Below are 21,913 nucleotides of genomic sequence, written 5' to 3'. Positions count from 1 at the left end.
ATGCTGGAGGAAACAGGTACAAAAGTATCTATATCCACAGTAAAACGAGACCTATATCGACATAACCTGAAAGGCCGCTCAGCAAGGAAGAAGCCACTGCTCCAAAACCACCATAAAAAAGCCAGACTATGGTTTGCAGCTGCACATGGGACAAAGATCTTACTTTTTGGAGAAATGTCCTCTGGTCTGATGAAACAAAAATAGAACTGTTTGGCCATAATGACCATCGTTATGTTTGGAGGGAAAAGGGGGAGGCTTGCAAGCCGAAGAACACCATCCCAACCATGAAGCACGGGGGGTGGCAGCATCATGTTGTGGGGGTGCTTTGCTGCAGGAGGGACTGGTGCACTTCACAAAATAGATGGCATCATGAGGAGGGGAAATTATGTGGATATATTGAAGCAACATCTCAAGACATCAGTCAAAGTTAAAGCTTGGTCGCAAATGGGTCTTCCAAATGGACAATGACCCCAAGCATACTTCCAAAGTTGTGGCAAAATGGCTTAAGGACAACAAAGTCAAGGTATTGGAGTGGCCATCACAAAGCCCTGACCTTAATCCTATAGAACATTTGTGGGCAGAACTGAAAAGGCGTGTGTGAGCAAGGAGGCCTACAAACCTGACACAGTTACACCAGCTCTGTCAGGAGGAATGGGACAAAATTCACCCAACTTATTGTGGGAAGCTAGTGGAAGGCAACCCAAAAATGTTGACTCAAGTTAAACTATTTAAAGGCAATGCTACCAAATACTAATTGAGTGTATGTAAACTTCTGACGCACTGGGAATGTGATGAAAGAAATAAAAGCTGAAATAAATCACTCTCTACTATTATTCTGACATTTCACATTCTTAAAATAATGTGGTGATCCTAACTGACCTAAAACAGGGAATTTTTACTATAATTAAATGTCAGGAATTGTGAATAACTGAGTTTAAATGTATTGGGCTAAGGTGTATGTAAACTTCGGACTTCAACTGTATCTATCTATCTATCTACAGTATATAACTATCTACAGGGGAAAGAAAAAGTATGTGACCCCTTTGGAATTACCTGGATTTCTGCATAAATTGGTCATAAAATGTGATCTGATCTTCATCTAAGTCACAACAATAGACAAACACAGTGTGCTTAAACTACTAACACACCAATTATTGTATTTTTATTTTCTATATTGAATACATCATTTAAACATTCACAGTGTAGGTTGGAAAAAGTATGTTAGCCCCTAGGCTAATGACTTCTCCAAAAGCTAATTGGAGTCAGGAGTCAGCTAACCTGGAGTCCAATCAATGAGACGAGATTGGAGAAAGTGGTTAGAGCTGCCCTGCTATTCACAAGAAGCATTTCCTGATGTGAACCATGTCTCGAACAAATGAGATCTCAGAAGACCTAAGATTATGAATTGTTGACTTAAAGCTGGAAAGGGTTACACAAGTATTTCTAAATGACTTGATGTTCATCAGTCCACGGTAAGACAAATTGTATATAAATGGAGAAAGTTCAGCACTGTTGCTACTCTCCCTAGGAGTGGCCGTCCTGCAAAGATGATGCAAGAGCACAGCGCAGAATACTCAATGAGGTTAAGAAGAATCCTAGAGTGACTCGTCATCTCTGCTGACGAGTCTACGATACGAAAACACTAAACAAGAATGGTGTTCATATGAGGACACCACGGAGAAGCCACTGCTGTCCAAAAAAAACATTGCTGCACGTCTGAAGTTTGCAAAAAAGCACCTGGTTGTTTCACAGCGCTACTGGCAAAATATTCTGTGGACAGATGAAACTAAAGTTGAGTTGTTTGGAAGGAACACACAACACTATGTGAGGAGAAAAAAAGGCACAGCACAACAACGTGAAAACCTCATCCCAACTGTAAAGTATGGTGGAGGGAGCATCATGGTTTGGGGCTGCTTTGCTGCCTCAGGACCTGGACAGCTTGCTATCATCGACGAAAAAATGAATTCCCAAGTTCATCAAGACATTTTGCAGGAAAATGTAAGGCTGTCTGCCAATTGAAGCGCAACAGAAGTTGGGTGATGCAACAGGACAATGACCCAAAACACAGATGTAAATCAACAACAGAATGGCTTCAACAGAATGGCTTCAACAGAAGAAAATACGCCTTCTGGAGTGGCCCAGTCAGAGTCCTGACCTCAACCCGATTGAGATGCTGTGGCATGACCTCAAGAGTACGGTTCACACCATACATCCCAAGAATATTGCTGAACTGAAACAGTTTTGGTAAGAGGAATGGTCCAAAATTCCTCCTGACCGTTGTGCAGGTCTGATCCGCAACTACAGAAAATGTTTGGTTGAGGTTATTGCTGCCAAAGGAGGGTCAACCAGTTATTAAATCCAAGGGTTCACAAACTTTTTCCACCCTGCACTGTGAATGTTTACACAGTGTGTTCAATTAAGACATGATATAATTGTTTGTGTGTTATTAGTTTAAGCAGACTGTGTTTGTGTATTGTTGTGACTTAGATGAAGCTAAGATCAAATTTGATGACCAATTTATGCAGATCTACAGGTAATTCCAAAGGGTTCACATACTTTTTCTTGCCACTGTACCTATCCATTTAGTACAATACAGTATCTATCAAGGTATGTCAATTCAAATCTATTTAAAAAAGAAATACAACAAATCACAAGTTTTGTTTTACAGTAACAGTCAAGGGCCTGGCCATAATGTAGAACACATAGTTGTTAAAGAACTCTGTTTGGGGCCGAGAAATTCAATGGCAGTACAGTACTCCACTGGAAAAGCAAATGCCTTTTGAATGTTTTTGTCAGGTTCCCAGCACATGTAAGGATGTTTAGTTTTAAGTGTGGTAGAATTAAAACATAAAATAAGTTAACTTGATATTACAATCTTAGTTTAGAAACAAACATTAGAAAAGTGCAGCAAGCATTTTGTGAGGAGTTTTACTTCCACATATAAATTGGAGTTTGGGTAATTTAGTCAGCTGTGAACATTACAGTTGTGTGTATTTATAGTATGACATAGAATCAGTAGTGTAAAAGGCAATGGCAAGCATTAAACTAAGTAAAAACACAGTGACCCTCAACTATCAACTACAACCTATCTTGTTTGCTGCTGCTGGCTAAAGAGATTAATTTCCAAAGGAATCAAGTCAAAGGCTCTGAAGTCTATGTTCACAGATAGTTCTGAATATGTTCACAAATCCGAGGAACCCATTTCATGTGGCAAATTAACAACTGGCAAGAAGCAGAATATGGAAGACCACAGTGCTTTTTCTAATTCTCATAAGGAACACACAAAGCGTTAAGCGTTCCAAAATACATTAAGAGATAATATTAATTAATAAGGAACACATTTCTCCCTATAAGGCACAGTGATACACAGTAAATCTCAGGTCAAAACCAAAATACTGCCAATGTTGAAAAGTTACAGAAAAGGCGCAAATAGTTCCTTAGGGAATATGAAGTCTGTTTCAAAACGTGATACTGTTGGCATTAGCTTGTACTTGACAACTTAGTAGAAAAAGAGAAGAAAAACATTTGCAAGTGGCCCATGCATCAAAACGCAGGCAATTCCACTTAGCAGTAAAGAAATGGATATGAGTCTCAGGTGACCAAAGACCAGACAAGGGGCTCCACTAAAATGAATGGACCATGTCATCATACAGTGACAGAATATACAAAAAGAAAAATACTTCAGAAGGCAAAAAGAGTTTAAGACTTCCCAGAGAGAATGTTGGAAGATTTGTCAGGCCATTCTTCGATCGGACTGATCTCGATGGGGTCGAACTGGGGGAAGACCACGAAACACAGCCTCTGTGCCACGTAGGTCGCTGACTCTGTGAGAAAACAAGGCCCACATTTAGCATCACATCAAGGTATCTGACCAGACAACTAAAATAGGATTCCTTTTAAATGCCATATATCTGAGTCTACTGAAATAAAGAATGGTTTGATACTTGCCATATACAGTATACAGGGTTTAGGGAGGTTGGATACTATTAAACACGTGGTTGAATTTGAATTCAGAAATTCAGATACTTTGGGGAAAAGTAAGAGCCCGCGATTATTAAGACAAACATGTATTTGCAGGATTGAAGAGGACACCCACCGATGAAGTCACAGATACACTTTGGCTTGGATTTCCAGTACACCCCCAGGAAGTAAACTGGTACACCAGTGAGCATGATGACCAGCCCAACACCACACACCACTGGCTCAGAGTACAGACTGAAGCCCAGCAACAGGGCCCAGAACATCAGGTAGGTGACAGGGACAAGGAGGTTTACCTGATGAGCAGGGATGAGAACAGATTCATTTTTATAATGGAGAGAGTGTCACGTGCCGCTCCACCTTTCAATGAATCCCCTGGCGAGGAGGACAGAGGAAAGAGCTGCTTCTACTCTGAAGTTTTCAACAGTAGGTGAGAACAGGTTCACTGTATTGCTGTAGTTTGCTCTTATTTGTCAATTACTGTGGCAATCATTTATCTCTAATGCAAACTAGCACAAACTGACATCCTGCTACATAAAAACAGTTGTAAACTTTACAGAAATGTCAGAGAGGGGCCATGATTGAACCATGACCGGAGTAATAATACCTTAATTGGTCTGTAAAGTTTGGGCTTCTTCCATCGATAGTAGAGCAGGCCTGCGATGGTGACTCCATAGGAGAGGTAGTTGATGAAGGACACATAGTTGATCAGGTTGTGTGTCTCTCCTATACACAGGATTACAATGGTGGCAGTACACTGCAGGACAAAGAGAGATTTAGAAAGGGAGTGAGGGAGAGAGAGGGAGAGAAATAGACGGAGACAGGGGTAAGGAGGAGAGAGAAGAGAGGAGAGGACAACTGATAAATACCTGAGTGAGGTATAGAATACAGAGGAAGCCTACCGTAGACAGTGGTTAAGGGCTGTAACAGCGGCATTGAGTTGGCCACTGAGTGTGCACTAGAAATAAGTATTTGTTTCTTACACAGCAGAGGAGAGCTGGGATGGGGGTGCAGTTCTTAAAGTGGATCATGGCCAGCAAGCTGGGTAGATGTCCCTCTCTGGCCCCAGAGAAACACAATCTAGAAAGACACATAAAAACATATAGGACGTATAGACCCATGTACAATCATTGAACTAACTTCAAAAACATGCATGTACCTCCGTTTCCAGCATGTCTCAATCCAAAGGCAGCATCCTTGTGGATTGAGACACGGCCTAGAGGACATTTTTCCCCAGAGTTGACCTCCTCAACTCTATTCCACATCAGGTAACTTATGCAAGCAGTAGAATCAGATTTTTTTTTAAACTGATAAAAATACACCTTAAGGAACAGCGGGGACTGTGAAGCAACACAAACATAGGCACAGACACATGCATACACACACATGATAACATATACACTATACACACACACATATCTACAACATTTGTGTTGTAGATATGTGGTAGTGGAGTAGGAGCCTGAGGGCACACACTTAGTGTGTTGTGAAATCTGTTATAAATGTACTGTAATTCTTTTAATTGTATATCTGCCTTAATTTTTCTGGACCCCAGGAAGAGTAGCTGCTGCCTTGGCAGCAGCTAATGGGGATCCATAATAAATACAAATACCTTGAGGAGGTGAAGAGGTAGCCGTTGATGCCTCCGAACGTGGACAAGGCTACAGAGATGGGCATAATGACAGAGAACATCCCCAGGAGCTTCTCTCCAAATGTCTGCAGCAGAACAAGGTTTACATTTAGGACAAAAAACAAGCCTTGGATAGCTTGATGCAGAGAAAGTATTTTTCATAAATTAATGGCATCTTTATGTGAACATGCATTGTGTTGAACATTCATTAAAGGGCACTACATCAAATAATGACACCATTAAAGTACAGTACTCCAGGCAATATTTGTCTTGTTGCAAAGCAAAGCGAACAGCGTTACTCACGACGGCCACAGCGTTGGATGAGAGCAGCTCCTCGGGTGACATGGCGGAGAAGTAGGCGATGTTGGTGAGCGTGTACACAAAGGTCACCAATGGGATTGAGATGTAAATGGCACGAGGTAGGTTCCTGATGAGGTAATCCACATGGTACAAAAACTACTGATGAAGACATCCACAAGGTACACAAACTACTGATGAGTTCATCTACAAGGTACACAAACTACTGATGAGGTAATCCACATGGTACAAAAACTACTGATGAAGACATCCACAAGGTACACAAACTACTGATGAGTTCATCTACAAGGTACACAAACTACTGATGAGTTCATCCACAAGGTACATAAACTACTGAGGAGTTCATCCAGAAGGTACATAAACTACTGATGAGGTAATCCACACGGTATAAAAACTACTGATAAAGACATCCACAAGGTACACAAACTACTGATGCGTTCATCCACAAGGTACATAAACTACTGAGGAGTTCATCCACAAGGTACATAAACTACTGATGAGGTAATCCACACGGTATAAAAACTACTCATAAAGACATCCACAAGGTACACAAACTACTGATGAGGTCATCCACAAGGTACACAAAGTACTGATGAGGTAATCCACATACTATACAAACCATGCAATCAACACACAGTCTCATAAATCATGCATTGTTGGGGAAGTAAGAAGGCAGCTGACATGCAATATACACTATATATACAAAAGTATGTGGACACCCCTTCAAATGATTGGATTTGGCTATTTCAGCCACACCCGTTTCTGCCCTGCTTAGAGCTGCCCCGGCCAAATGTAAGTGCTGTTAGGAGAAACAATGGCTCAGCCGCAAAGTCGTATGTCACACAAGCTCACAGAATGGGACTGCCGAGTGCTAAGGCGCGGAGGACGTAAAAATCGTCTTTCCTCTGTTGCAACACTCGCAACCGAGTTCCAAACTGCCTCTGGAAGCAACGTCAGCACAAGAACTGTTTGTTGAGAGCTTTATGAAATGGGTTTCCATGGCCGAGCAGCCTAAGGTCACCATGCGCAATGCCAAGCGTCGGCTGGAGTGGTGTAAAGCTCGCTGCCATTGGACTCTGGAGCAGTGGAAACGCGTTCTCTGGAGTGATGAATCATGCTTCATCATCTGGCAGTCCCACGGCTGAATCTGGGTTTGACGGATGCCAGGAGAATGCTACCTGTCCCGAAGCATAATGACAACTGTAAAGTTTGGTGGAGGAGGAATAATGGTCTGGGGCTGATTTTCATGGTTTGATTAGACCCTTTACTCCCAGTGAAGGGAAATCTAAACGCTACAGCATACAATAACATTCTAGATGATTCTGTGCTTCCAAGTTTGTGGCAACAGTTTGGGGAAGGCCCTTTCCTGTTTCAGCATAAAAATGCCCCTGTGCACAAAGCGAGGTTCATACAGAAATGGTTTGATCGGTGTGGAAGAACTTGAATGACCTGCAATTGACTGGGCTGAATGGAAGCAAGTCCCTACAACAATGTTCCAACATCTAGTGGAAAGCCTTCCCAGAAGAGTGGAGGCTGTTATAGCAGCAAAGAGGGTACCAACTCCATATTAATGCCCATGATTTTGTAATGAGTGGTCCGACGAGCAGGTGCCCACATACTTTTGGTCATGTAGTGTACTTTATATTGTGTATATAAAAAAATATAACTCTTTATATATATTTATTTTGCATTATATCACTTACATTTCTTATCAATATTTTAATTGATATACCACCCCAAGATCACAACATACAACTGTGCATCGCCCCACAATGCTTGCTTTCATGCCGGACTGGTTATACAGTACACAGCATTGGATGGATAATTGCGAATAGAATAGAATGCAAAGTAAAATAATGTTTGGTGAACCAGAAGCTCACCGTCGCGGTTCAACCACTTCCTCTGTGACATAGTTCAGGAAGTTCCATCCACTGAAGGCGAAAGAGGCCTGGAGGAAAGCCAGAGCGACTTGCCCAACTGAGGGCGTCCTGCTGAACTCAAAAGCCACCTGAGGCGTTAGTCCCTCGTAGTTACCTGAAGGGACACAAATTCACCATCAATGTCTTGAGGGGATGTTTTAGGGAAATAGCATGATAGCCTCTTTGATCAATAAAAACGGGTAAATATCACAGACGTGCAAGTTCCTATTGGTTTGTTGAAGGTCCTATTAAAACCTCTCTAGGCTAGGCGGGACGAATTCGTCCCACCTACGTAACAGCCACTTGCAGCCTGTGGCGCGATTTTCAAAACATTAAAAATCCTATTACTTCAATTTCTCAAACATATGACTATTTTACAGCTATTTAAAGACAAGACTCTCGTTAATCTAACCACACTGTCCGATTTAAAAATGGCTTTACAACGAAAGCAAAACATTAGATTATGTCAGCAGAGTACCAAGCCAGAAATAATCAGACACCCATTTTTCAAGCCAGCATATAATGTCACCAAAACCCAGAAGACAGCTAAATGCAGCACTCACCTTTGATGATCTTCATCAGATGACAACCCTAGGACATTATGTTATACAATACATGCATGTTTTGTTCAATCAAGTTCATATTTATATCAAAAACCAGCTTTTTACATTAGCATGTGACGTTCAGAACTAGCATACCCCCCGCAATTTTCCGGGGAATTCGCTAACATTTTACTAAATGACTCACGATAAACGTTCACAAAAAGCATAACAATTATTTTAAGAATTATAGATACAGACCTCCTCTATGCACTCAAAAGGTCCGATTTTAAAATAGCTTTTTGGTGAAAGCACATTTTGCAATATTCTAAGTACATAGCCCAGGCATCACGGGCTCGCTATTTAGACACCCGGCAAGTTTAGCACTCACCATAATCATATTTACTATTATAAAAGTTTGATTACCTTTTGTTGTCTTTGTCAGAATGCACTCCCAGGACGTCTACTTCAATAACAAATTTTGGTTTGGTCCAAAATAATCCATCGTTATATCCGAATAGCGGCGTTTTGTTCGTGCGTTCCAGACACTATCCGAAATGGTAAAGAAGTGTCGCGCGCATGGCGCAATTCGTGACAATAAAATTCTAAATATTCCATTACCGTACTTCGAAGCATGTCAACCGCTGTTTAAAATCCATTTTTACACAATTTTTCTCGTAGAAAAGCGATAATATTCCGACAGGGAATCTCCTTTTCGGCAAACAGAGGAAAAAATCACAAAGGCGGGGGCGGTCGGGTCATGCGCATAAGCCCAGAGTCCCTTGATCGGCCACTTGAGAAAGGCGATAATGTGTTTCAGCCTGTGGCTGGAATGACGACATTCTGTTTTTTCCCGGGCTCTGAGAGCCTATGGAAGACGTGGGAAGTGTCACGTTAGAGCAGAGATCCTTAGTAAAAGATAGAGATGGAAAAGAAGTTCAAGAAATGGTCAGACAGGCCACTTCCTGTAAAGGAATCTCTCAGGTTTTGACCTGCCATTTGAGTTCTGTTATACTCACAGACACCATTCAAACAGTTTTAGAAAATTTAGGGTGTTTTCTATCCATATGTAATAAGTAAATGCATATTCTAGTTACTGGGTAGGAGTGGTAACCAGATTAAATCGGGTATGTTTTTTATCCAGCCGTGTCAATACTGCCCCCTAGCCCTAACAGGTTTAACCGTCGGCACCTGGATCATGTTCAGTAGGCATATAATGGTAGAAAGCAGTCCGAAACTGGGAGGTATTATCTGAACTTGCTAAATAAGAAACCCGCATTTTCAGTCGCAAAACGCTTTGCTACAGTGTGCGCTAATGAAAATCATTCTATAGAGAAGGTGAGTGTGTGTCTCACCCTTGCAGATCTGCACAAGGCCGACCACTATGATGAGACCCAGGGCTGCCAGCTTCCCCACCGTGAAAACATCCTGGATCCTGGTGGCCAGACACACACTAGAGCAGTTCACCCAGGTCAGGAACACTGCAAACACACATGCACACACAATACTTTAAGCGTTTCATTGAGAAAACAAAATACTATTTAAACCCTAAACCCAAGTTATATACAATGATTTGTCAGAAGTGATGTTTGCCCTCACATAGGGGACCTCTTGCCCAATCGGAATGTGGCATTAGGGATGCCAGCCAAGCCGTGAGGTGCACAGTACTGTGACATGTTCTCTGGGCACCTGGGCACATGGTGTTGATATTGTGGCAGTGGCCATGGCAGGCCGGAATGTGGTAAATGGTAAGGCTAAGGGGTGGGCACATTGTTTCACCTCATCCATCACTGTCATTGGCTCGCCTCTCTCTCTCATGGTGGCCTGGCTCTCACAGACAAAGGGGAGCTGTCAAGGCCACCAAAACAAACCGCTTCCAATGCAACAGAACAAAACCTAGAAAGGAAAGGTGGGCAGGTCCCTGAAGAGGCTGAGCGAAAGCTCACGTTTTCTCCAGATCACTGGCATAAAGAACCCAAAAAACAAGTGTGAATAATGTCCCCTAAAAGAAGGGATTACACGCAAAAAAAACCCTGTTGTTTCACCTCATGGGTCATAACGCTGTTGGCTTGTTGGCTTTTCTGATGCTCACTCATAGTACATTTTGCTCACTCATGGTACAATGGGGTTTTTGTGTGTTTTTATTTTCTCTACTTAAGAGGGTTCATTGGAGGTACTGTGCAGGTACTCTTAGGCTTGGTTCCAAGTAATTAGTAATACTAGCACGTCCACATGGTCAATAGAGTGAGGGATGCAACCCAGTGAAAAGCAACACACAAATCACAGGCGACAAAATTGGCTCTAACTTCAACAAATGGGACAGGCACTGTACTTGACATTGAAACTGAGGCCTAGGTTCAATCAGATCAAGCGTTAACCAGCAAAAGCAGACACCTGCTCGCATTAGAAGTTCAGAACGAGAAAGTGTAGGCTATATAGAAAGAATTATTGAACTAAATAATGAGGGTTTCTATCATCTTAATGGAGGTGTAGATTCCATCTCACATTCCAGTGTTCCAACTTGTACACAAGGCTGCATGGGATTTCTGTTAACCCGACTCCGTTTTAGGTATAATGCCAGGAGCCGCTTGTGGATTTGACAGCTCTAACGCAGTTCCACCTCCAACACTGCCAAAACAACTGCTATGCCGATGTCTGCTAAAGTGGATCTGATTGCATAGAGCCCTAAGTACAAGTTCCCTCAGGTTTACAAAACTGGCTGCAGTGATGTCATTCTGATGTCTTTATGGCATGACGTTCAGGTTGGTTGTAAAATGATGTTTTTTTTATATCTTTTAAGCAAACCAATAAATAAGTCTATAACCAGATAAAAATCAAATATTCTGGAAAAAGAACTGAAAAATAATTACGAAGCAGAAGGTTAGGTCATCCTGACATCCCATGGCATAATTTGACCACAGGAATAGTTTGTCCATTGGGATGATTTCCTACATCCTTCAGAAACTTTACACTTCATCAGTCTTTGTTTCCCTAACTTTACTGCCCACTCCTTCCTCCTGTCTCTCCCTTCCAATTTCTATTTGACACACCCATGCATTGTTTTTATATTCCTGTCTCCAACTCTGAAAGTTTTAAAAGGCTTCGAGGCAATGGTTATGCAAGAGATATTTCATTGTGTTGTACCAGATAAACTTGAGGTCGAAAGAAACGCACACCTGTTTAGGCGAGGTGCTGGCTAGCGGAGTGGAACACTTGAAAAAGAAAAGGAGAGGCACACGGTCTAGGAGCTCAGATGCAATCATTTAATAACCTAATAACCAACGTTTCGACAGACAAACTGTCTTCATCAGGGTATATTAACAAACACTGCGCGTCACTAGTTTATATATTGTCAAAGGACACACAGAGTTGTCTGTAATCATGGCCGGGTGTGCCTTGATATCATTGGTTAATTTACAGATATAAATAGAACATATAAAAAACAGAAATGGATAGCATACGATCATAGATACAATTTGGCTACATAGCCCTACAAACATTTACAATGAATAGTAAAATCACAATAATCACAAAAATGGTTTCAGATCAAAGTCTATGTTGAGACCGAAGGGAGCAAGGGTCTTTAAATTAAAGATCCAGGCAGCTTCTCGTTTTCACAATAAATTGTTGAGGTCACCCCCTCTCCTAGGGAGGGTGACATGTTCGAAGCCGATATAACGTAGGTACGAAATCGAGTGGTTCGCTTCCAAAAAGTGGGCTGCAACTGGGTACGTCAAGTTTTTAGATTCGTACTTTTAATTCGTGCTTCATTTTACCCACATACTCTTAACCACAAGGACAAGTTAAAATACAAATAACTGCTTTAGTAGAGCATGTGATAACACCTTTGATTGGGATCTGTTTCCCTGTTTGGGGGTGTATGAAGGATTTACATTTGTAAGTGCCATTGCATTGAGCACAGCCATCACACTTGTAGTTTCCATCCGGTAGAGGCGCAAATAGACGTTGTGCAGGGTTATTTTGGGGTGGTAAATCAGAGTTTACCAATTGATCTCTGAGATTTCTGCCCCGCGAGTATACGACCAAGGGAGGGTCCAAGAACACATTACCGATACTGTCATTGGATCTTAGAATGTGCCAATGTTTGTGTAAATATTCCTTTAATTAATTTGTTCCGAGCACATTGAATAGCGGGAATGCTTCTTTTTGCGAGATCCCAATCAAAGAAAAGACAATGTATTCCATTAAACTTATTTCAGCCATTACCAGGGTGTGTTTGACAGGTCATTTGACAGGTCGTAACGCTAACGGGAAAAAATGACAGGCACAAGCAAGACTATGAAAGAGTCGCAGGAGTAAAATGAAAGCAATCAATCCAGCGAGATTAAAGTGACAAGTGGATTTTGGAACCCCTCAAACACAGAAAATATATGGCTGAAAAAGACAGATTCTCAGGTGGGGCACACAGTAGATCTATTTGGGGTTACCTTAATGTTAATTTAACACATTTCCTTTACATAAGTGAGTTCAGGCACAGGAACATGGTACTTACAGAGACAGACTGTTGACAGCAGGCGTGTGGCCATGTAGGGAGGGACACAGTCGGGGAATACAGGCTGAAGGACATAGTTAGAGAAGGTGAGGGCGATGACAGCCAGGGTAGTGGGGTACATGATGAGCACCGCACTCCACAGGAGGAGAAACCTGGGAAGGGAGAGAAACAGTCAAATATGCCACTGCTTTGATCCAACTTAGTGTTTTTTAATGAACAATTTGTTTATCGCATGAACTGAACAGTCAATGGAACATTCAACCAACCCTTCTGACCCCCAATACCAAGCAAATCCAACCTCGTACTGTTTCATAATAAGCTCACAAACTATACACATTGGATGAGAGGTACCTACCCAACAAGGCCTCCAAATATTTCTGTGACGTAGGAGTAGTCCCCCCCTGACTTGGGGATGGTGACCCCCAGCTCAGCATAGCAGAGGGAGCCCAGGGCAGCTATGCAGCCCCCTAGTACCCACACAATCAGTGCTAGACCCACTGAACCCGAGTGCTCTAGAACCCCCTTAGGAGAGATGAAGATTCCAGAACCAATTATGTTCCCTGTGGAGAGGGAGAAGGTATTACTAGAATACACACACACACAAAACAAGAAAAATTGAAATATTGCTAAAAACAATATGACTATTATAAAAATCTTCCTATTTGCAGGTAAATCTTTACAGAAACTGTATCATGTGTTAATCAGTTATGTTGAAAGGTTTTGGGAAACAATAAAGCAGAAGAACTTTAGCTGGACTGTTTAGATATATTGCAGTGTGGAAAGGGAGGGATGTGATTATCAGCTGCTCTGTACACTTCCCCCTGAGCGAGCTGGAGGGTGCTCGCCACAGCCCATTTTGAGCTAAGAAAAAACCCTGAAACGACATAGCGTTCTCTCTTCAAATATTCAAATATACGTGACAAAAATAAACCTTCTCTGATGATCATCGCAAGTTAACACATCATCCTTCAGAAATAGAACAATCATACTGTTGATGTGAGGGAACAGATCAAACAGTCACATAGTAGGAAGTGCTACCATCAAACCCAAGAGGCTTCAACATCAACCACACGCATTGTTGAAGTAATACAATGATCTGGGTTCCAATATGGCTGTACCATGTCCAAGGGTGTATCAGAAATGGCACCCTGTTGAAAAGTAGTGGCATTATGGAATAGGCTGCAATTTCAGATGCAGATCAAGTGTATCCTAACCAACACATTCAGGGTAGTAGCACAGCAGAAGGCAGCCAAGTGGCACAGACCTCAATTACATAACTGGACTTACGTAAATGATTTACTCATAACTGTCGAGCTCAGTCGTTGCCCTCGAGAATTCAATTAAAAACTCATCTATTACATTATTTCTAGACTCTACCGGCTTTCCCTTTGGTTTGTGACCTTGTCAGAAATGCTAAGACTGGGAGTAAAGCCTGGTCTCATAGAATAGACGTAACATAGTGAAAGTAAATACGTTTGGTATGGTTACATAAGACAGAAGGCTACTTAAGGGAAAAACTAAAGTAGGGTGGTTGGCTGGGTGTTAATGCGACCATCTAGCAACCCAAAGGTTGCGTGTTCGAATCTTATCACGGACAACTTTAGTATTTTAGCTAATTAACAACTTTGCAACTGATTACTACTCTTAGCTACTATGAAACTCTTAGCTAACCCTTCCGCTAACCTTAAGCCTAAACTTAACCCCTAGCTTAGTTAACACTAACCACCTAGCTAACGTTAGCATTATCCACCTAGCCAATGTTAGCCACAACAAATTGGAATTGGTAACATATAATATTTTTTGCAAATTCGTAACATATTATACAAATTCTAATTTGTAACATATCATACAAAATGGATAAGGGATGGATTAACATGTACAGAATGGGTACCTGGAGGAAAATGGGGGATGGTCATGCTTTTTAAATTTCAGTCAAGGGGAGGGTTTAGTATTTTTTTTCATCTAGTCCAGAGGAGGGTCATGTCATTTGTAATTGATGAAATTTCACTATTTCTCTGTGTTTTAGAATTCATGGCTTATTAGGCTACATATCGATGTGTGCCCGATGCCGACCCTCATCTCTGATTCTCAGCTGGGCGTGCATAAATAGCCTTCAAGTGCGCCTAAAGGCTATTTAGTGTGGTCTCAATCAAATGATCCATAGACTATAGACTAAAGGCTACGAAGTGCATGCTCGAAGAAGCACAGAGCAAAGTTATTTTTCTAAGATAGCTGCTGGGATTGTGTAAATAAAACTAGGCTGCATTACACACTGCAATGGATATGCCAACCCTGTGCCCCGGCCTGCTCTGCTCTTGCTTATCAAAACCTGTTTTGTGTGCTGCCTAACCAATGGCTGTGCTGTGTAGGCCTATAACGCCAATTCAGGAGGAGAGTCAAAGGCTTCTTCTGTTTCTTTTTTTAAAATTAGGCCTAGTCCAAATAATTCACAATATTGCGTGCGGACTAGCCTATAGCCTATGGTCAACTTTGATAGCTTGCTACTACTATAATAGATTTGATTAAAAACAGTACGTTTATTGCCCATGATGTGGGCAGAGGGTAGTGCGTACGGCCCAAGAACATCCCTGGGGCAAGCTTCCTGCCATCCAGGACCTCTATACCAGGCATTGTCAGAGGAAGGCCCTAAAAATGGTCTAAGACTCCAGCCACCCAAATCATAGACTGTTCCTCTATGCTTACCTCACGGTAAGTGATACCGGAGCGCCAAGTCTAGGTCCAAAAGGCTCATGAACAGCTTCTACCCCCAATCAATTAGACTGCTAAACAGTTATGGCTACCCGGACTATTTGCATTGCCCCCCTTTTACACGCCTCTACTACTAGCTAATTATTATCTATGTAGTGATTATTATCATAGTTATTATCATATTATTATCATAGTGAGTTTAACCCTACCTACATGTACATATTACCTCAATTACCTCGACTAACCTGTACCCCCGCACATTGACTCGGTTACCGATACCCCTTGTATATCGCCTTATTATTGTTATTGTACTGTGTTACTTGTTTAGTATTTATTATTATATATATTGTTTTACTATAGTTTATTATAAAAACATTTTTTTTAGAAAATATCTTCGTACTTACTTTTTAAAAATTCTGCATTGTTGGTTAAGGACTTGCAAGTAAGCATTTTACCGTAAGGTACACCTGCTGTATTCTTCACATGTGACAAATAACATTTGATTTGATATTGACCTCACAATAAGTCAGATTCAAATAACTTACATTGTGGTGCTGAAACTTGAAGCAGCAGCCGCGGCACAATCAGTCGGAAATGGACAGCTCATGGTGCTGAAAGTAGGCAAATTCGAGTAGGCATAATTCATTTAAACCATCTTCATTTTAATTAGACTTTACTAACAACAAGAGGGCTTTGTGTTGGAACCATTTTCTTCCTTTTGAATAAATAAGAGATAGGCCTACCTGTTTGACAGACGAAATTAGGCTATAGGCTGCAATATCCATAGATTTGTCGGTCAATTCCTCCACCCACCATGCACTATTTAAATAGCCTACTTCCATGTCAGTAAAGGGCTGCTAAGTTAAAACCAAGGCTGCGTTTCAAACTCATAAAAGACACACCCTCGTCCACTTACCCTTCCTTGCCTTATGACCTTGGGGGAATGCCCGCGGCCATATTTGTCGTCGGTCCAAACGATTAGCCAAGCAAGGGAAGTTTGCAACATAAGCCCCTCATCCCGCGTTTTTCATGTAGTTTGCGAGTGTACAATTATGTTCACTTCGGGGCCTGAAACGCCCCATAATTAAATTCGCGACAATTGCACATCCGCTAAGAAACATCGGACAAAACTTAAAAGCTCAAGGTCAATATGGAGTCAACATACAAGTGTAAGTAAAAACAAATGTAAATAAATTAGAAATTGTGCTACTAATGCACAAACACCTCTCGTAAAAGTAATGATGTTTTTGTTTGGTTAGCTTTTGGAAATGGTAGAAATAAAACATTTTCCTTCTTCAGAAGTTCCAGCTAGGCAGGCTAACGTTAGTCAGCTAATTCATTTGCTAGCTATCACAGAGTAGGCATATATTAATAAATATATAGTTAATATAAGTAGACATGCAATCATAATTGACTGTAGCGCATATAAAACACCCACAAGCTACCAGTGGCTGAAAACACGATTTTCCGGGCAAGGGAGGTCCATTTAAAATGAATTCCTCCCTCGCCCCTTGCCCTGCAAGTGTAAACTCGTCAGACGTCATGATACGTCATCAGCAGCATCCATCTAATTTGAGGGCTGAGGGGAGAGGGTGTGTCTGTTAAGTGTTTGGAATGCAGCCCAAGACTCAAATGAAGGGAGTATGAGAGGGTATGCCATACGCTGCATTTAGACGAGGGATGCAAAAAACGTCATACTAGTCGGCATAGCGGGACAAGACAGCAAGAAAGATGGTTAATGCAAAAGCAAGCCAGCACGACGGTATGCGTTACCATTGGGATTTCAGTAAACAAACAGTTCAAATCAACATCTGGCAGAAAACAACGCTACGGAAGACGGCAAAGGTTGAAATATTTGGACTCTGGCGGCAAGTCCCATGTACGGTGGCGGCTGAAAGCATTCACGGCCAGCCTCAACGCGTTTACTATCGTTCCCTCATCAAAATCAATGACATGCGGTTTGCCGTCAACCGCCTACCTCGTGCCATCTAAACGCAGCAATAAGGTTACATTTTATTAAAGAAAATTGTAAAGATTTTGAAGAAAATAAAACAGATCCGATTATATAAAGTGATCTACAGTTCTACTTGATGCTTTATGCTAGACACAAGCTGTAAAATACCCGGGAAAGACGTGACTTGGAAGCATATGGGGATATCATTGTTTAGTTTGTTTGACATTCAGAGGCTGAGCTACAACCTTCTATAGCCAAGGAGACAAAAAATGTACTTTACTTGGGAAATACAGTGCATTCGGGAAAGTATTCAGACCCATTGAGTTTTTACACATTTTGTTTTACATTACAGCCTTTTTCTAAAATGGATTACATTCATGTATTTCCTCATCAATCTACACACAATACCCCATAATGACAAAGTGAAAACAGTTTTTTAGAATTTTTTGCAAATGTATTAAAAATTAAAACCAGAAAAACCTTATTTACATAAGTATTCAGACCCTTTGCTATGAGACTTGAAATTGAGCTCAGATGCATCCTGTTTCCATTGATCACCCTTTAAATGTTTCTACAACATGATTGGAGTCCACCTGTGGTAAATTCAATTGACTGGACATGATTTGGAAAGGTACACACTTGTCTATATAAGGTCCCACAGTTGAGATGGTTTTTGCTCTGACAAGACATGTCAGAGCAAAAACCAAGCCATGAGGTCGAAGGAATTGTCCGTAGAGCTCCGAGACAGGATTGTGTCGAGGCACAGATCTGGGGAAGAGTACCAAAAGAATTCTGCAGCATCGAAGCTCCCCAAGAACACAGTGTCGTCCATCATTCTTAAATTGAAGAAGTTTGGAACCACCAAGACTCTTCCTAGAGCTGGCTGCCCGGCCAAACTGAGCAAGAAGAAGGGAGGTGACAAGGGAGGTGATCAAGGCCCGCTTGGAGTTTGTCAAAAGGCATCTAAAGGTCTCAGACCATGAAAAACAAGATTCTCTGGTATGATGAAAATCGAGATTGAACTCTTTGGCCTGAATGCCAAGTGTCACGTCTGGAAGAAACCTGGCACCATCCCTACGGTGAAGAATGGTGGTGGCAGCATCATGCTGTTGGGATGTTTTTCAGCGGCAGGGACTGGGAGATTAGTCAGGATCGAGGGAAAGATGAACGGAGCAAAGTACAAAGAGATCCTTGATGAAAACCTGCCCAGGAACGCTCAGACTGGGGCTAAGGTTCACCTTCCAACAGGACAATGACCTTAAGCACACAGCCAAGACCACACAGGATTGGCTCAGCAGCCAGAGCCCGGACTTGAACCCGATCTAACATCTCTGGAGAGACCTGAAAATAGCTGTGCAGCAACGCTCCTCATCCAACCTGACAGACCTTGAGAGGATCTGCAGAGAAGAATGGGAGAAACTCCCCAAATACAGGTGTTCCAAGCTTGTAGCGTCATGGCCAATAAGACTTGAGGCTGTAATCGCTCCAAAAGGTGCTTCCACAAAGTACTGAGTAAAGGGTCTGAATACTTATGTAAACATGATATATCCAGTTTTTTTTTAAATGAATTTGCAAAAAAAATAAAAGGTTTTTGCTTTGTCGTTATGGGGTATTGTGTGTAGATTGATGAGGGGAGAAAAACTATTTATTCAATTTTAGAATAAGGCTGTAACGTAACAAAATGTGGAAAAAGTCAAGGGGTCTGAATACTTTCAGAATGCAGAATTAAACCCAGACAGCTTTTAGGGAAACACTTGTGACCTTCTCTCATTGGGTTAAGCCACAGAAGAAGAGTAGCCAGCAGTTAAAGCTTACATTTTTCTGCATTGGTAGGGCTACTCTGTCTGGGGTGGAAAGGTCAGCCTAACTTTTGAAAGTACCATGCTCAGATTCCTAATGACGTCTCAGATGTAATTATTTGCAAACAGGGACAGCTTAGTTGCAAACAAGACGCACTGATTTGGCATTGGAGAAATATGATAAGATGAACAAATATCTGTCTGTCAATGTTTTGCCTGTAATTTTGGTAATTTGTGTGGTATTAAAAAATATTGTGCTAATATGTAAAATTACGTAGAATTGCATGACATTTTTATAAACAGCAATTTTTTTTCAGATCTGCAAATACGATGATAGATTCATGCAATGCTTTTACTATAAATGAGATCTCTCTACGCCTAATCTTGTCCACAATGGTCTGTGAATCAAAATTCTTCTGTTGCCATGTAATGCTTACAGAACAAAGAACAGTTTCTAAAAATCCATATCTAAGGCTCTGGTCTGTCCAAGAAATGTCGGTAAATGGTAAACATGTTCTCTGCTATCCACTTTGTTTTAATTATTATTTTTGGTATACGGGAGGGTCACTTTTTTTTTTTTTTTCAAAGGTTCAGCATTTAGGTAAAATATATTTGTTAAAGGGAGGGCCATCCATTTTTATTTCAGAGAGGTCCGATTTTCTCCATGTAACCCTTATTATAAATAATGTTCACTCCCTAATTGACATCCACAAATTAATACATGCCATACGAAACTTAACGTATCATACTAATTGAAGTGGGTCGGTTTTACATTTACTATGTTACGTCTACCCCTGAGTCCAGGTTGGGGAGTAAGATGTATAGCTTTGAAACAACAGGGTGGATGCTAGCATGGGCTTCCTGGTCTGGATTGCTCATCAGTTGGCAGTCTGTACTCGGTCTCTCTTCCACACACACAAGGAGGCAGGAGCCTGATTCAAAGGGATTTCTGACTTTTTGCTCGTGTTTGAGGTCTTAATTCAGGACTGATCTTGTTAAAAAAAAAACGGCACTAATGTAACTAACTAAAAGCCACAAGAGTAGGTTGGGGAGTAAATGTAAATGAAAAGCATCGATGTCTGTATAAATGGCATGAAGAGCATAGGCCTATTCTTATACAACTTTCAGTTTAATAATCATTTAACAGTAACTCTGAAACTAAAGTCAGAACATATGTAATAAACACCCCAGGACTTTCATCAGCAGTCCGGGGGCCCTGAATATCAAAACCAACTAAAGTTACATGTATCAGTCATGATAAATATACCTCTTCCTAACTGTATAGTGGCATTTACCCTACTGTAGGTGTAACTTGGGCCTATATCTTCATTTGCACCCTTCAACAAGTGGATTCGATTTATTATAGCAGCCCCTGCCATTTCCTCTGCTTCGGCAGACAATTTTCTTCTGCTTGACAACCAATGTGCTACTAATTAATATATTTTGGCCACGTAAGCATTGAGGTAGACATTTAATGCACATCTATTTCTCATGTAGTCGCACTGGCATGACATCTGAAATAGGACCATCTTCTTATCATGACAGGTGAGAAGATGGGCCTATTTCTAACCACTACAAATATAGGATACTGACTTTAATGACACATAATCCATCATTGGAAAACGAATGTTCTATTCAGCAAAGGCAAATTGGCTGTAAATGGCAAACTTACATCAAAGTTATTTTATAAAATAAAGCAATGACCAAACACCCCCAAGTAATAGATTTTAAAATGCAATACACTTTTACCAACCTTACCTATGATTATTGTACAGGCGCTTAAAAGTCCTATTTCTTTTTTCAGAGTCACTCTATCGGGGATTTCGTCGCGCTTGTTGTTCCCATCTTTCAAGATCTTCAGTGCAGCTGATGGCTCTTGCCGTGAGCAGACACTTCTTTTCCGCTTTTCTCCATCCATGTCTGCGACCATATCAAAGGCTTTCTCGAATTCCTCTCTTGAACTCACACACCGTATTGATGCACACTGAATAGGGTGCGCATGCGCAACAATCTGTCGCTGTCCAGGGTAGAATGCTAACTACCCCACTCTCGTGCCATCAACTACTTGAGCGTCGCTGGACGTTTTTCACTAAATCTCACTCGGAGATCCCTTCGAACTTCGAAGTCCATCTTTTTACCAAATGTTCGGTTTCAATACCGACGATAATAGCTGAGGCTTGCGTGCATCAGAGTTTGGGGCACTGTGTCTGCGTAATCTCGATTGCTCAGTTTTCAGGCCCCCATTTCAGAGTACACAAATTCACTTAATCTTCTCAAATATTATTGATAGGGAATTTTAAGGTATTTAATCTTGTGAATTGCAACCAGACCGTCAAATAAAAATAAATACATGTTAAAGAAAATGATTAAACAGTGACCACAGTAAACACAAGCGCACACCATTATGGAATATACTAAATGATTGACCAGCTAATCAATATTTCAAAGGGAGTGAAAGAGCAAATGCAAGGTTTGATTGAACTATCTTCAGTCCCATCAAAGCAAAAATTAACAAGCATGCACGCAGTGGTATTGCAGGCCTATATCTACTACA

At 41.2% G+C, this 21,913-nt stretch overlaps 1 protein-coding gene across 2 annotated transcripts; it reads right to left on the bottom strand.

The window, feature by feature from the left end:
- Positions 1-3,332: 3,332 nt before the first annotated feature.
- LOC106573251 (asc-type amino acid transporter 1) lies at positions 3,333-21,478 on the bottom strand. 2 transcript variants are annotated; one of them, XM_045696911.1, is made up of 12 exons: positions 16,523-17,061; positions 16,152-16,217; positions 13,253-13,457; positions 12,898-13,049; positions 9,740-9,865; positions 7,807-7,960; positions 5,912-6,035; positions 5,591-5,694; positions 4,962-5,058; positions 4,586-4,735; positions 4,097-4,274; positions 3,333-3,824 (listed from the first exon to the last, which is right to left on the bottom strand). In XM_045696911.1, exons 4-12 carry the CDS (start codon positions 13,016-13,018, stop codon positions 3,700-3,702), a joined length of 1,179 nt encoding a protein of 392 aa, XP_045552867.1. In that variant the 5' UTR covers positions 13,019-13,049; positions 13,253-13,457; positions 16,152-16,217; positions 16,523-17,061; the 3' UTR covers positions 3,333-3,699. The 2 variants fall into 2 exon arrangements, with proteins under 2 accessions (XP_045552867.1, XP_014003627.2); XM_014148152.2 differs by lacking the exons at positions 16,152-16,217; positions 16,523-17,061 and adding an exon at positions 21,118-21,478.
- Between the last annotated feature and the right edge of the window lie 435 nt (positions 21,479-21,913).

The sequence above is a fragment of the Salmo salar genome, chromosome ssa16 (assembly GCF_905237065.1).
Source record: "Salmo salar chromosome ssa16, Ssal_v3.1, whole genome shotgun sequence".
Taxonomy (NCBI): domain Eukaryota; kingdom Metazoa; phylum Chordata; class Actinopteri; order Salmoniformes; family Salmonidae; genus Salmo; species Salmo salar.
This window is presented reverse-complemented; position numbering and strand designations above follow the sequence as displayed.